Genomic DNA, 16,274 nt, shown 5'->3' on the forward strand with positions numbered 1-16,274 from the left:
TTAATAATCTTGTTAGGTTAATTGTGATTATAATTCAAGTGATCGCCAATAATAGTTTATTTGTGCATTAAATTCAACCAACATAGATTAAACAGGTTTAGGGTTAATCTATTGATTGTATGTTAGTCAGAAAGCGCACATGAATACGAGCAGAATAAAGTAGAGGCCTATTATTAGGGCAGGTTCAATCTCTTTTAGGTTGGATTTGTACCATCATCCCCGAACCCTTATTTGGTTCATGACCTTATGGAGTTGGCGATCTCTTGGATCGTTAAGGGGTGTAACCTTCATCCTATGAACGGTTTACAAGTTCCTTAAAAACTTGTTGGCGACTCTTTTGCTCTATCTTCTTCCCTTTTGGACGCCACCGTACTTTAGTGTATGATCACAGTGGGGTTCAAGCTAGTGGGATTTTAAAGGCTTGAAATTATTCCCTACAGTTATAGACTGTTAGCAACTTATTATATATGGAGTAGTAAATATTACTCCGTAAAATCTAGATATCTAGATTAATATATGATTTTTTTTTTCTTAGAAATTATATATATGAATCTTTTGTTTTTCTTTTTTTAAAAACAATGTTATTTTCCTACCAAAAAAAAAATTACAATTTTAAAAATAATTGGAAATAATCATAAATTCTAATATGTCACGGTGGTCAGTCATCATAAGGGTTATTTCGTTTAGTATTATAAAATTTATTCGGTTAGTGTTTAGGGGTTACTTTATTAGTGTTAAAGGGATCAATTCGTCAATGATATAGGGGTTAATTAGCCAATATTACAAGGCCCTCTTTTTTCCAATCCATTTCCTCCACCACCGCGAACCTCAATTAGATTCAGGAATGATACACTTTTTAGTTATTGGAGGCTATTAGTCTACATAAACCTAATGCAATATTGATTACACTCCTTCTCCTTATACCCAAAAAAATGTCAGCCTGAGGAAGAATAAAGGAATATCTTGTCGGGGGAATCGTATCTGTTTCAGAGCACATGATTAGGTTTGGACTCAATGGAAATGGAGCACCTAAAAACGCATCAGAACTACAAGATCACCCCTTTCATTCATTCTGGGGTAACGGATGGATAGTACCATTCGAGCCTTTTTTCATGCTTTCCCAAAGGTATAGAGAAAATTGCAATCAAGAGGATTTCCCTAATGCTCCCTTCACGAAAGAAAAAAGGACTCAAAATTCTTTCTAGAGAAACAGTGGCGGATCTAGGATTTTCAACAAAGGGGGGCACCAATATCTACCAACATATAAAAGGATATAGACGAATTTTTTTTTTTTTTTTTTTTTAAAAAAACTTCTATTCATAGAGGTAAATTCATAATGTAATAAAAAATTTCGATCATAACAAAGTTCTACTTGAAAAGTTACAATTGTTCTCATCGATTTTTCATATTTTGGAATCGGTTTACGATAGCATCTATGCCTACATTCAAAAACAAATCTTTTTCTAGACTAGTAACCAAACAATTAATCAACAACTGATCTCCCATGCTATTGCGCAATTTGCTTTTAATTTGAGTCATTCCTGAAAAAGCTCTTTCAACACTTGTTGTCGCCACAGGGAGAAGCAACACTAACTTCAAAAGCAGGTATACTATCGGATGAGTTTCATTCTTTTGTGTCTCAACAAGTTTCATGGAAAGCTCATTAAGGTTCTTCAAATTCAAAAATTTCTCATCACTTTTTATATCCACAATAAAAAATTTTAAGTGAATCTTCCATAAAAGAAATTTCAACACTCGAAAATTCATTGGGATAAAATTTAGCAAGTCGAATCAATTTGTTAATGTCAAAAGAAGAAAATTGGTTAATGGGATTGAAGCAAGACATGCATATAAGTAATTCCTTACTTACCTCGTCAAATCGATTATTAAGTTCTTGCAATTGTAGATCAATGACACTTAGAAAAACTTCGACTCGAAAATGGTGAAGATTAGTCACTTGTGGCCTACCACCACGAAATTGTCGTCTCCCTGGGACAACATACTTTTCCTCCATGTTAGGAATTTCAATGTCATACTTAACCATAAATGTGGTTACTTTTTCCATGTGAGAATCCCAACCATCATCTCGTAACTCTTGTAAATGTCTCTTAGTTACATCCTCCATTGTCATTGCATTCACAATATCTTGATCACTTTTTTGTAATGCCATGTTCAACTCATTTGTAATAGAAAATATACTCTTCATCAAATGTGCCACAAAGATAAAATCAAATGTCATCAATAAGTGAGTAAGTGACTCAGCTTTATTCCTATCAACACGACCAGAAATAGCTCAAATGTCATCAAGTGACTCAAGAATCATGGGATACATATTAAGCACATTCAAAATGGTTCTAAATTGAGAACCCCAACGAGTATCGCCGGGTCTACTCAAGCTACGCTCCTGATTTAAACCAGTTCCCGATTCAAGTTCACCCAAAGTTAGTGCCTCCACAACATGTTCAGCCTGTTTTTGTCGAAGAAATTCTTTTCTCTTAGGTGAACCACCTACAAAATTTAATAATGGTGCAAGCACATCAACAAATAGCCACCCACAATCAGCATTATTCTTAGCTACGGCAACAAGAGTCAATTGGAGTTGATGGGCAAAACAATGAACAAAATATGCTGATTCAGATTCACTTTTAATTAAAGTTTTAAGGCCTTTAATTTCACCTTGCATATTGCTGGCACCATCATAACCTTGACCACGAACTCTAGAAAAAGTGAGAGAATGCCCCATAAGTAAAGATTCTATTGCAGCTTTTAGTGTTCGTTAGAGATTTGGTATCAGCAACATGGATAATACCAAGAAAGCGCTCAGTCACCTCTTCTCTTTTATTTATGTATCGCAAACAAAGAGCCATTTGTTCTTTATCAGAGATATTAGCAGACTTGTCAGCAAGAATAGCAAAAAAATCACTTCCCAATTCATCAATTATTGCTTTGGTTGTTTCTTTTGCACAAGCATTAATGATGTCTTTTTTAATAGTAGGAGATGTCATTTGAGAGTTACCCGGAGCATTTTCAAGAACTACTTGTCGAACATCAAAATTTTCAGTTGCAAGAAATTTCAGAAGTTCTAAAAAATTACCTCGATTCGACGAAGACTCGCTTTCATCATGACCACGTTGGGGTAACCCTTGAAGTAATAACCACCTCAAACACTTAATAGAAGCTTGTAGTCTCTTTCGATACTTACTCATAGTATCCTCAATTTGCTTAGATAAACCAGATGTAATGGAACCCTTCTGATTTTTAAAAGCATTTAAATTCCCCATAGCTTGACTGTGGGCACTCATATGTCCTCCAATATGCTTATCATATGCATCTGTTTTATTCCAAGCTCTAAATCCACCACTTACAAAAGCATCTCCACCCGGTGAATTTTCATTCTTGAATAAATAGCAAGGAAAACAAAACGCTGCATCCTTTTCAACACTATGCTCAAGCCTAGATTTATACTTTTTAAACCAATTAGGGTTAAAACGACGCATTTTCTGCCCAAAAGGTCTTTAAGAAAATTCATAGTCTTTAGGCTGGCAAAATTTTCTTTGAATATATGCTCTCCTAACAAGACCCCTATCATCCGGATGAAACTCATATATCTTTTTTCTTAGTCCTGGATCATGAGGAAGATTTACAACGTCAACCACAGTTAATCTTTCTTCATCGTTTGGAGCTTCAGTCCTAGGATTTGAACTAGCTCCAATTTCTGCTTCACCTCCTAAATTTTGAGGGTTATTTTCAGTTTCTTGAGATGGAGGATTATCAATTGGTTGAGAAATATCAGGTTGATTTGCTTGAGATTGGGGAGGATTAAGACTAGAGGTAGCACCAGATTCTTTATGAACTCTTTTTTAAAAAAAAACTTGTAATATCTCTTGTTTTTGTTCTCTTCATACTGTAATTTTAAATGAGTATAATTAGATTTATTTACAATTACTTTAACAAGATACAATTATTTTGTATAGATTTACAATTTATTGATAATCCCCTCATTCCCTCAAACAAATTAACAATTTACTAATAGTAATAAAGTACCACCGTAACAAATTATTAATGTGCAATATTCAACATATTATATAATTCATATCAATTTCAATTATAAAATTTATTAAAAATATCAACATTCAACAACCAAATCAAGGACAAAAATTAGAACATTAAACAATAACAAAGGATAATAAGAAAGTAACTGACCTTAATTTGGTAGATGTGACACCCACAAACAAGAAACAATACAAAATTACACAAAAATTCGGCCAATTTTCACTTTCGTCCAAACCTAAAGGTTATAACTGTTGAATAAGCAATTACTCGTATTCTTGTTTTGGGGTCAGAGGCGGATTTGTACTAGTTGTTGGGGATTTTGGGAAGTCTTAAAAATTGGGGTATAACTCACCACTGATTGGGGTTTGGTTGGGGATTTGTACCAATTGCTAAATTTTGGGAAGTCTAAAAATTGGAAATATTAGATTGTAGGGGAATAGGGGTTGGGTGTAGCCGTGTAGAATCCTAGGAAAAGTAGGTTTTTTTTTTTTTAAATTGTACTTTTAAGATTTTTTTATTATTTTTGGTTTTACTTTTAGTCATAATTGTCAGAGCCTCAAATAAAGGAAACTTACTACTCTAATGTTTTGACGGAAAATGTGGGGGCACGCTATTCAATTTCTTTTTTTTTTAAGAGTCAATAAGATATTTTTTAATAAAGGGGGGGCACGTGCCACCCAGGACACCTAGGTAGGTCCGCCTCTGTAGAGAAAGAACTTTACCTTATTACTTGAGGGAAGAACACCAGTATTTCATTGCTACATGTATGGATTATTGAAAATAATAATGTATGTATTTGGACATTTTCCTTTAACTTCATAATTTTGTATTTTTTTTTAAATTTTATGTGTTACTCGATCAATGTTTTAGGAACTACTTTGTTATTTTACAAGCAGCTACACGATGTGGCCAACCGCACACAAGACGCTTTGTAAAGTTTTATTGTACTCACATATTATATATTTTTTTCCGTTTTCTTTTAAATGCAACATACTTTCTTGACACACACTTTAAAAAAAGATTTAGTAATGTTAATGGATAAATTAATCAAAATAATTTATAAATGTAATTAATAACTCACCCTTCTCTAAGTGTTCAAATATTTAATGGGCCTTGTACAAGGCTGGCCCATTTACATACTCTTATAGTTTTATCCACAACATCATCATAAAATCGTTCAACACTTTGCAACTCTACTCCCACACACAAATACACACTTGAGGAAAGTAAGAAACTGCAAAAATGGCAGCCATGGCTGCTCTACAAAGCTCCTTTACTTCTCTTTCTCTCTCCTCCAACTCTTTCTTTGGTCAACGCCTCTTTCCTTCTCCTACCTCTCTTCAGGTATTTCCTTTTTTTCGCCTAATCTTATTTTATCTTTATATTCCTTTTCCTGGGTTCTAATTTGAATTTTTTTGACAGTGAATTTGGATAAACTCTAACTTTTGTTTTACACCTCAATTAATACTCCCTCTGTTTTTAAATACTTGCATCATTTCTTCATATGTGTAATTTTAGGAGAAATTAGAGAAGTAATAAAGTATAAAAGTAGCTTAGTGAAGTAGGTGGAAAAATAAAAAATTATATAAGCAAATTATCGAGAAGTAATAAACTATAAAACTATAAAAGTAGCTTAGTGAGAAGTACATACAAGCATATGATCTTCCTGTGCAGCTTATGCCATGTCCTAAGTACTGGGTGAGAGAATTGAAGGAGAGATAATATGAAAATAATAAAAATATAATTTATGTTGGGTTCACTAGTAAAAAAAATGAATTAAATATTTTAAAAACTTTTCAAATAAGAAAATGAAGTAAGTATTTAAAAATGGCCGGAAATAAAAAGTGAAATAAAAAATGGAACAAGTATTTTAAAATGGAGGCAGTAGTAACAAAATGTAATTACTCTAATTCATGTTTATCACAATAAAGTATGGAATTTATTTGAATTAATTAAATTTTGGAAAAAAGAAATTTTACCAAGTTTGTGTAAAAATTGAAATTTTGTCAAAATTTTAAGAAAAAAATTTGATTTAAATTTTTTGAACAAGTACCTTGTCTTTTTATTATATGAAGTGTGTACCTTATAATCTTATATGTACACTTTTGATTCAATGATTCCTAAAAAAAATAATAATAAAAAATTAAAAAAAAAGTACACCTTTGATCTTTTGAAAACGTGTGGAGAAATTACAAAAGTCTAGTTTTTCACCTAGTTTAGAGATGATATATATATATCAACACTCTTCCAAAGTATGAAACTCAAAAAATGCTTTTGTTGTTTTCTATTTTTATATAATACTAGTATACAAAATGTTACTCCATATTGGGTATCTCAACTAATAACACTACTACAAAAAATGGCAAAGAGACCCGTTGAAATATGCCTGAGAGACCGCCTCAGAACGGGTCTCTATCTCAGGGTCTCTTTGATAAAGAGACCCGTTCCTTAAAGGGGTCTTTTTGTGAGGACAAAGAGACCCGTCGTCAGTAATAGCTGGTCTGTCACATAAATTAGAAAATTGATAATTTAAAAAGAAAAAAGATCCGTTATTTGAGAGTAGGGGTCTGTTTGGTGGGTATCAAACAGACCTATCATATCAATTAACGGGTGTCTTTGTTCTTTATTTTTGTAAAAAAAAAAATAGAAATTATTTTTTGCTTTTGATATGGTTTGCATTTGAAGTTTGAATATTTCATCTCTAGACAAATTGGTGGAAAATTAATAAATTGTAAATACTTACAATACTTTAAGACCATATGAGATAGCATGGGCTAAAAAAATTGATATGGTACCCAAAAATAAATTAAAAAAAAAAAACAACATTCAAGCAAAATTAACGCAAAATATTTGAAGTCCTAAAATTTACTACTACAATTACATCAATAAGACTTGAGTATTCGGTTTTCTGCAAGTTCGACGAGCTGGAACTCTTGGTCACTCTGAATTTCGCAGGTTAGGAATTTCTGCATGGATTCATCAGACAAGGAACTGAAAAAAAAAGAACATAAGATTAGACTTAAAAACTAAATTGAATTGAGAAATAATTACATTATCAAACAATCATACTAGAAAAATACAAAGTCATCGTCGAATGAACACTTACCAAATCAATTGCAACTCTCTGTCAAAATTGGGTGTTTCCAAATTCCCAATTAATAGTGTCAATTAAGTCAATTTTGATATTGCCCAGATGTGAAATTCAAACTTAGGCGTAACTAAAGCACTTCGTAACTGAACATAAGGTTAGAAGATGAAATTAAGAACAGGGTTGTGTTTCAAATAGAAATTCAAAAACTTGAAATATGAAAACTTGAAGAAAAAAGGCTAAAAATTTCGAGAAATTTCCTTGAATGCTTAATTAGATATATTAATTGGGAGATCCCATTTAAATATTACAATATACACCTTTTAGCACGAAAAATAATTAATTCAAATACCTAATCATTTCATTCTCAGCTTTATAATTTTTATTCATAAAACATTTTTACACTACTACAAAAAATTGGAATAAAGACCCCTAATTAATAGAGGTAACGGGTCTCTTATAAGCCTTTAGGCCCACAACTTTATTGAGTGGAGTGAAATAAGAAACCCATGTAAGAGTCAACGGGTCTCTTATCTCCCTTTTCCACTTTGCATTATTTACGGATGTAGGGCCATTCTTTTGGCTCAATAAGTTTCTGAGGAATGTCGGTGTAGTGAGAAAGAAACATGTGATTATAATTAATGTCGGTATAGCTCAAGAGGAGAGATATTGAGCCAAGAGAATGGCCTTACATCCGTAAATAATGCAAAGTGGAAAAGGGAGATAAGAGACCCGTTGACTCTTACATGGGTTTCTTATTTCACTCCACTCAATAAAGTTGTGGGCCTAAAGGCTTATAAGAGACCCGTTACCTCTATTAATTAGGGGTCTTTATTCCAATTTTTTGTAGTAGTGTAAAAATGTTTTATGAATAAAAATTATAAAGCTGAGAATGAAATGATTAGGTATTTGAATTAATTATTTTTCGTGCTAAAAGGTGTATATTGTAATATTTAAATGGGATCTCCCAATTAATATACAAGGTATAACCTTAAATGATTAGGGTTTAACTAAAATGAATATGCAAGGCACATGCATGCCCTTACGGTAATGGTGTATATATTCAGGAATTCTGACATGTGGGTTCAAAATTGTAAAAATAAAGGAATGAAAATATTAGTTAAAGTCTCAATGCATAAGTTGAAATTTTGGATTACAAATGGATTGAGTACTTAAAAATTTCAGCATTGAATTACAAAATGCGTTACAAGCTAGTGGACCTTAGTTGCCAAATAACACCACTTTGAATATTTGCAACAAACCACTGGACCTTAGTTGCCAAATAAAAAGACTGGAGAATGTCATAATCAGTTAGTCAATAATATACTATGTGTGTGCTAAAAGGCATACCGACAATGGTTACATCACTGACACGTCATTTTCTGTGTCCTTAGTACGGATTATTTTTATTTTTCAAAATTTCTTTTAATTTTGGAAAGAAAAATATTAGGAAATTAATTTTTAATAAAATCTTTGTTATAATGTTTCTGTGTTCTATGAAATTCTAAAAATTGTTTAGTTAACTAATGGAAGTAGAAATTCCCATAGAAAAGTTCCACTTACCTAGGTTCTCCTAGGTAATTTACTTCCCCCATTTTGTGGGAAATGGAAATTCATGAGAATTTTTACTTTTCATGAATTTGTTAACCAAACAACTTCAAAAAATTTCAGTTTCTAGGATTTCCAAATTCCCATGTTTTTCTTTGGCAACCAAACAACCCCATAGTATATGTTTAAAGAATCCAAAAATGACAACATGTGATTTTCTGATGTGTCCATATCAGTAATTTTTTTTATTGTTTAAAATTTCTTTTTAATTTTGGAATGAAAAATATTAGGAAATCAATTAAAAATCATCTTTGTTATTATTTGCAATAGGGTTTGTTTTATTTAACTTAGGGCATGTTCACATTTACTTAATTTCAGTTCAGCTCCAATCAGTTCAATTCAGCTCGTAATTTCACTCTCTCATAAAATATTCATTTCAGCTCAATTCAGTTCAGTTCAGCTCAGCTCCAATCAGTTTAGTTCAGCTCCAATCAGTTTAGTTCAGCTCAAATCAGTAAAAAATATGAACAAGCCCTTATTTTAATTTATTTTATTAGGTTTAATAAGCAATAAGTCTAAATAAATTATGTTACGGAAAAATCTTACCTAGCATCGGTTCGTTCAACGACTTAAATCTAAAGAGGAAGAAGCCTACGGGCTTGGAGTGGGTTCGGCCCGCCTTTTATGGCGCCCTTTGCTTGTTCGCAGATTCAAGGGAGAGTTGAAACCGCTTACCCTCCCTTTATTGAATGTCGCAGAAGATAAGTGAAAAGTATCTGGAGGTTTCGCCGGAAATTTGAGATCGGAAATACAAAGCAAAATCCGTAAACGAAAAGTGGCGGAAGTAGAAGTGAAGTGTGAGGCAAGACGGGCGGAAGGAAGAGAGGAGGAGATGGAGGTGAGAGAAAGAAATTATTTTTGAAGGGAATGAGAGTGAACAACTTTAGAGTTCTAGGTTTTGCTCAGTTACTTTTTTTTTTTTTAGCATTCTTTTTAATTATGTTAAAAGAAAATAGAGTTATAGAGTTGTTAACCAAAACATGTGCTCTATATTGCAAAGTCACTTTTTTTTTAATTAATATAGTCTTAAATTATATAGAACGGTCAAGTAGGGGAGGCGATCTATAAGTTCAACTTACAAAACGCTCATGTTACTTAGGCGTTCTGTAATATTCTAGAGATTGCCTATCCAACTTGACTGTTGTGTATTGTGTATTGCTCATTCCCATTTTTGTGGTAGTGATAATTCCCAGCGACAAAGATTTTGAGCCACCCAACTATTTTTCATTGCGCTATGTAGTCATTCATTTTTCCATTATGCAGCCCAACCGCTGGGAACGGAAGGAATTTAAACCAAACAATCTCCCAAAGCATCATAATGTGCAGTGTATGAATGAAACAGCAGAAATTGTTCGTCCTCTTGCTAATTATCCTCCTAACTTATGGGGCGATCACTTCCTTAACTATGCTCCCCCAAACGAGGTTTTTATTTATTCTTCTTATTATTAGTTTTGGTTTATATTTATTCTTATTCTTTTATTAGTTTTTTTTTTAAATATTTTTTTTGATAAAATTATTATTTTTATTCCTTATTATTAATGTTAATTAGTGTGTTACTACTCGTTTTGTTGTTACTAAGGACTAACCGTAATTTGTTTTAGTTTGTTAGATTGTTTTTCTCTTGTTTACATATCTATGAAGAGTTATTACACTCTCACCAATTGATTTTTACCAAATCTCAGCTCTTTTAGCCTTGTAAATGTACTAAACTCTCCAAGCCTCCTTGATAGATATCTCAAAACTCTATAAACCAACAAAATTCATACAAGTAATTATACCATCTATAATCTTAAATATACTAAAGTAACAACTGTTGATGTGCTTTCCTCCAAAACTATACACGTGTCAACTTATTATAAAACATTTTCCCGCCCAAAAGTTTATTGCATGTTACCAAAAAAACAAAATTATAACGTGATAACTTACATACATTTTACATAATTAAAAAAGTAATTTAAATTAACAACACTAAAATACTATGTCCTATAAAAGTGGGATATGAAGGATATAGTTGTACGTTTTTCTACTTATCCTTTTATAATGCATCATTTATATTATCCATGTTATACTTACTGTACTTATCTCAATTAACTAATACTCCTATTTCCATCTTATATTATCATTGTTATTCAGTCTTACTAAGAGTATTAATCTTCTTCCTCGAATGACAAATTTAATTTGATGCTAATAGGGAAAATAATTTCTGACCGTCCGTATAATGTAGAGGCTTTTAAAGGAACAATGGTGAAATCTTGGACGCTGTCTGAGAAGGTGATAATTAGGGTTCTTAGCCCTAATCTCTATGCTTTTCAATTCTTCCATTGGAGGGATAAAGAGAAAGTTTTGAAGGGAGGCCGTGGTGTTTTGATAATATGTTGCTTGTTCTCAAAGAGGTTGAAGGGGACGAACAACCGGAGAATATCTCGCTGGTCCATTCACCCTTTTGGATCCGTATCAAACACTTACCCTTCAATTGCCGTTCCGATAATGATGTGCGTGAAATAATGTTGAATCTTGGGGATGTTCTCGAGATTGAGGAAGACTTGTTAGGTCTGGATCGTTTTCGCAGAGCTAGAGTGATGATTAATGTCACAAAACCTTTGCGACGTTGCCAAAAAAAATCCATGACAAGAGTGGAAAGGAGATTTTGGTGGAATTTGCTTATGAACGACTACCTTTCTTTTGTTATGCCCGTGGTGTTATCGGACACTCGGAGCGTGATTGTGTTATGGTTTCAGAAGAAAGCAAGAAGAAGAAGTTGGGGTGGGGAAGGTGGATCAAAGCTTCCCCTAGGCGTGGCCGTATGAAAGATATGGAAGAATTAGAAAATGTGCTGTCATCCCGCAAGCAGTTGTTTATTACCAAGGATGATGAGGTGCGTGCTTGTGATCATCTTGGTAATGAAGATGACGAGGTGATCACGGAGGAGGAGGAAATTTTTTTGAATAAGCAGGTTGTCTCGATGGCAGAGGCTACTGTTTTGCTGGAGGGGAGTGCTGCTACTCCTAGTTTGTTGGGGGATGTTGGTGGGGGGTTTGTGTCGAGTGGGACTGGTGCTATAGGTTTGGGTGGTGAGAAGGTGGGTGTTGATGAGAGTGCTGTTGGGAGCGAGGGAGTTATAAGTGGGAAGGGTAAGGAAAAGGTGTGTGTAGAGGGGGTGCAACAACCTTTTATCTTCAATGCGGGGGAGGGGGGTAAAATTCCTAAAGGGGCAGGGAAGAAGTGGAGGGCATTAGCAAAAGATAAGGGGGGTAGTGGGGGGATCTCGATGGAGATTGATGGGAATAAATGTTTGGGGAAAAGATACAGAGGGCTTGACGAAGATGTTGGGGAGAGTGGTGGTGAAAATAAGAGGCCTATGCTTGACAATGATATTAACGGATTGCGGGTGGCGGAGGTTGCGGATATGCAACCTCGCCGAGCTTCATGAGTATTTTAAGCCTCAACTGTAGAGGGTTGGGCAATCTCTCTTCAGTTGTAGGGCTCCGGGACCTAGTCCGGAGAGAGGCCTCGTCTTTGATTTTTTTATCAGAGAAGAAGCTAAGTAGTTCGGAGTTCCGTATAGTGCAGAGTAGACTTGGTGATTTTGATGGTGTGATAGTTGATTCTATGGGTAGGTCGGGTGGCTTGGCTCTTTTGTGGAGAAAAGGCTTGAATATGGTTCTTCATTCTATGTCGGTCCATCATATTGACGTGGAAGTTAGAGGTGGCTTGGGGGAGGTTGGTTGGAGGCTTACTGGCTTCTATGGGTGGCCAGAGGTTCAAACCGACATTTGTCTTGGAGTTTGTTGAGGGAACTTGCTTCCCATTCGGAGTTGCCTTGGGTTTGTATTGGAGATTTTAACGAAATATTTTTTGTTTCGGAAAAACTTGGAGGTAATGATAGAGCGGAGTGGCAAATGCCAAATTTTAGGAATGCGGCGAATTTTTGTGGTTTTTCTGATATTCCCTACTCCGGATACGACTTCACTTACGACAATGGGAGGGAAGAGGGTGAGAATATTCAAAGTCGCCTTGATCGAGCTTTAGCGACTGAGCCTTGGAAGGAGCTGTTTCGGATGCACACCTTGTTCACATTGATCGGGATTGGTCAGACCATGCCCCGATTAAATTAATTCTCAATAATGATGCAAATTGTAAGTTTGGTGATCGCCCTTTTCGTTTTGAGCAAGTTTGGCAGTCGGATGAGGGCTGTGAGAATGTAATAGAAAATGCATGGCTTGGGGGGCGTCCCTTGAGTCACAATTGGCTATGTGTGCTGCTGACCTTAAGGAGTGGAGCTCTACTAAGTTCGGGGCTATTTTTAAGGAGCTAAGGAAAAAGAGAGAGAAGCTGAAAAAGTTGAACAAAGGGGGTCTTTCGGCAGCCCAGCTTGCAAGGAGACGGAGCTTAGTTAGGGACATTGCGAGTTTGGTAATGCATGAAGAAGTTTATTGGAGGCAGAGGTCAAGAGTTATGTGGCTTTCGGAAGGGGATAAAAATTCGAAGTTCTTTCATCAAAGGGCCTCGAGTCGGATGCGAAAAAATACGATTCTCAAAATAAAAAATGAGGATGGTGATTTTGTGGTAGGGGATGATGTTGTTGGGAATGTGGCGGTTTCTTACTTCCGGAATATTTTTACTTCCTCCAACCCGCCATTTATCGAGCAAGCTCTGCAACATTTTCAGTCTCGGGTCACGGATGAGATGAATAGTAGTTTGAGGGCGCCATATACGGGGGAAGAAGTGAAGCTGGCTCTTAGTCAAATGCATCCGATTAAAGCCCCGGGCCCGGATGGTATGTGCCCCCTATTTTTTCAATCTTATTGGCATATTGTTGGAAATTGTTGTTCATAGTGTGCTTGATATTTTGCGTGGGGCTACTATACCGTCTTTTTTAAATTGTACTTTCATTACTCTTATTCCGAAAAAGTCAAATGCTGATTGTATGATGGACTTTAGACCGATTTCTCTCTATAATGTGGTCTATAAACTTGTTTCGAAGGTGCTTGCCAATAGGTTAAAATTGTTTCTGGATAAAATTGTCGGTAAATCAGAGTGCTTTTACTCCGGGGAGGTTGATTTCAGACAAAATTTTGGTGGCCTTTGAATTGTTCCATTATATGAAAAATTTACCGAATAAGGGTGGTTGTATGGCGATGAAACTTGATATGTCGAAGGCTTATGACAGGAATGAGTGGGATTTTCTGGAGGCTGTCCTTGAGAAGTTTGGCTTTGATCCTAGTTGGTGCCGGTGTGTTATGGACTGTGTTAGATTGGTGACATTTTCTGTGCTTATTAATGGGCGGCCTTCGGCTGAATTTTCTCCGGGAAGAGGAATTCGTCAGGGTGATCCGATCTCTCCCTACTTGTTCATTTTATGTGCGGAGGTGTTTTCTCATTTGCTTCGGAGTGCCGAGGAAAGGGGTAGTCTTCATGGGGTCCGTATTGCTCTAACGACTCCCTCCATCAGTCATCTTCTATTCGCGGATGATTGTACTATTTTCTCAAAGGCTTCGGAGGGTGATTCTGAGGCTATTCAAGAGGTACTTGATTTGTATGAGCTCTCTTCAAGGCAAAAAATTAATTTTGAGAAAACTACCATTTCTTTTAGTAAGGGAGTGCCGAAGACTAGAAGGACGGAGTTGGCTACTAGTTTGGATGTTCGTGTAGTTGATGTTCATGATAGGTACCTCGGGTTACCTACGGTTGTTGGGAGATCGAAGAAGGTTATTACTAGAGGTGTCAAGGAGAAGTTGTGGAAGAAGCTACAAGGTTGGAAGGGGATGGTTTTATCTAAGGCAGGTAGGGAGGTTATGATAAAGGCAGTGGCCCAATCTATCCCTACTTATGCAATGAGTGTGTTCAAATTTCCAACGTCTTTTTGTGATGAGTTGAGATCGCTTGTAGCTCAATTTTGGTGGGGTCAAAAGCAAGGTGAGAGGAAGATTCATTGGTTGTCTTGGAAGAAATTGTGCAAACCAAAGAGAGAGGGTGGGCTTGGATTTCGGGATTTTAAGTTGTTTAATTGGGCTCTTCTTGGCAAACAATCGTGGAGATTAATTAAAAATCTGGGCAGCCTGCTTGAGAGGGTGTTAAAGGCACGTTACTGCCCAAATTCGACTTTTATGGATGCTTTGATTGGCAACAATCCAAGCTACACGTGGCGTGGAATTGCAGAAGCAAGATGGGTAGTTAGGAGAGGGATTCGATGGAGGGTTGGTGATGGAGAGAGTATTGGGGTACGGTCGGACCCTTGGATCTCGGGGACTCAAACTCGCCGTGTGAATCGAATGTTGAGCTTAAGGTTTGTGATTTTATTGATGCTGAGAATCATTGTTGGAAGGTGGAATTATTGTCTCAAACTTTCCTGCCTTTTGAGGTTGATAGAATTTGTAGTATTCCCCTGAGTTCGCGTATGCCGAGTGATGTTTTATGCTGGGATTTGGAAAAAAAGGGTGACTATTATGTTAAGTCTGCTTACTGGGCTCTATTTGGTGATGAGGGGCGCAAGGAGGAGGTGGCTTCGACTTATGCGTGTTCAATTTGGAAAAAAAATATGGCAGCTTAATATTCTTCCCCGCATTAAGGTGTTTGCTTGGAGGGCATGTCAAAATGCGCTTCCAACTCGGTGTGCAATTCAGTCCCGCATCAAGGACTATGATTCAGATTGCTCTTTGTGCTGTAAGGATTTTGATACCACTTTACATGCTTTGAAGGATTGTAAATTGGCGAAGGAGGTGTGGGGTAAGTCGGGTTTTTCCTTTGTCTCTTCTTTGAGGGTGTATAATGTGGTGGAATGGTGGGAGGCGTGCTTTAATGATCTTGATGAGGTTGAGGTGGAGAATGTGATTACTCTTTGTTGGGCGATTTGGGGTGCGAGGAATGCTCATGTTATGGAGGGTGAGATGAGGGAGGAAAGTGAGGTGGTGCGGTATGCTCAGCAGATTGTTGGGGAGGTTAGAGACGTGCGTGAAGGGGCTGTAGGAAGACATGGTAGTGCTGGTGTGATTGTTGCCCCTGCTACATGGGTGAAGCCTGCGTCTAGTGGTGTGAAGGTTAACGTGGATGCGGGTTTTTTGGGGAAGTTGGGGCATGGTTTGGGAGCTGTTGTTCGTGATGGGGAGGGGGTTGTCTTGGCTGCTGGTGTCTTTCAGGGCAAGGAGAAGTGGGAGGTGCGTATTGCTGAAGCAAAGGCCGTGGCTTGGGGCTTACGAGTGGCGATGAATTTGGGGGTCAGAGAGGTGATAGTGGAGAGTGATTGTCAGCAGGTTATTCAGGCTTTGAAGAGTAATGCATCTGACTTGAGTGATTTGGGCCTCATCATTGAAGACATCTCTCTGTTATGTCATAGTTTTGATAGTGTGGGTTGGTCTTTTGTTAAGAGTGAAGGGAATAAGTTAGCACATTACTTAGCTCACTTCCAACCTTGGGAAGTTGGGCAACGTTTGTGGTTGGATGGTATCCCGTCTACTATCCTTGATGTAGCTTTTGCTGATTTATCTATTTAATCCCCTTTAAGGGTCCATTTAAAAAAAAAAAGAAT

General features: G+C 36.2%; 3 protein-coding genes across 3 annotated transcripts in view; 1 reads left to right on the forward strand and 2 right to left on the reverse strand.

The window, feature by feature from the left end:
- Window positions 1-1,392: 1,392 nt before the first annotated feature.
- On the reverse strand, window positions 1,393-2,170 carry LOC110720191. Its single transcript, XM_021899201.1, has 2 exons — window positions 1,871-2,170; window positions 1,393-1,671 (listed from the first exon to the last, which is right to left on the reverse strand). Exons 1-2 carry the CDS (start codon window positions 2,168-2,170, stop codon window positions 1,393-1,395), a joined length of 579 nt encoding a protein of 192 aa, XP_021754893.1.
- Window positions 2,171-2,293: 123 nt separating this feature from the next.
- On the reverse strand, window positions 2,294-3,497 carry LOC110720192 (zinc finger MYM-type protein 1-like). The gene is made up of 2 exons (XM_021899202.1): window positions 2,810-3,497; window positions 2,294-2,703 (listed from the first exon to the last, which is right to left on the reverse strand). The coding sequence occupies exons 1-2, from the start codon at window positions 3,495-3,497 to the stop codon at window positions 2,294-2,296; spliced, it is 1,098 nt and encodes a 365-aa protein (XP_021754894.1).
- A 1,716-nt stretch (window positions 3,498-5,213) lies between these two features.
- Window positions 5,214-16,274, forward strand: part of LOC110720102 (sesquiterpene synthase-like) — a 40,929-nt gene continuing 29,868 nt past the window's right edge. The window contains exons 1-2 of the mRNA XM_021899102.1: window positions 5,214-5,397; window positions 10,013-10,171. Of these exons, the coding sequence (XP_021754794.1) occupies window positions 5,296-5,397; window positions 10,013-10,171 (261 nt within the window). The 5' untranslated portion in view covers window positions 5,214-5,295. The remainder of the gene's footprint in view (window positions 5,398-10,012; window positions 10,172-16,274) is intronic.

The sequence above is a fragment of the Chenopodium quinoa genome, unplaced genomic scaffold (genome assembly GCF_001683475.1).
Source record: "Chenopodium quinoa cultivar QQ74 unplaced genomic scaffold, ASM168347v1, whole genome shotgun sequence".
Classification (NCBI taxonomy): domain Eukaryota; kingdom Viridiplantae; phylum Streptophyta; class Magnoliopsida; order Caryophyllales; family Amaranthaceae; genus Chenopodium; species Chenopodium quinoa.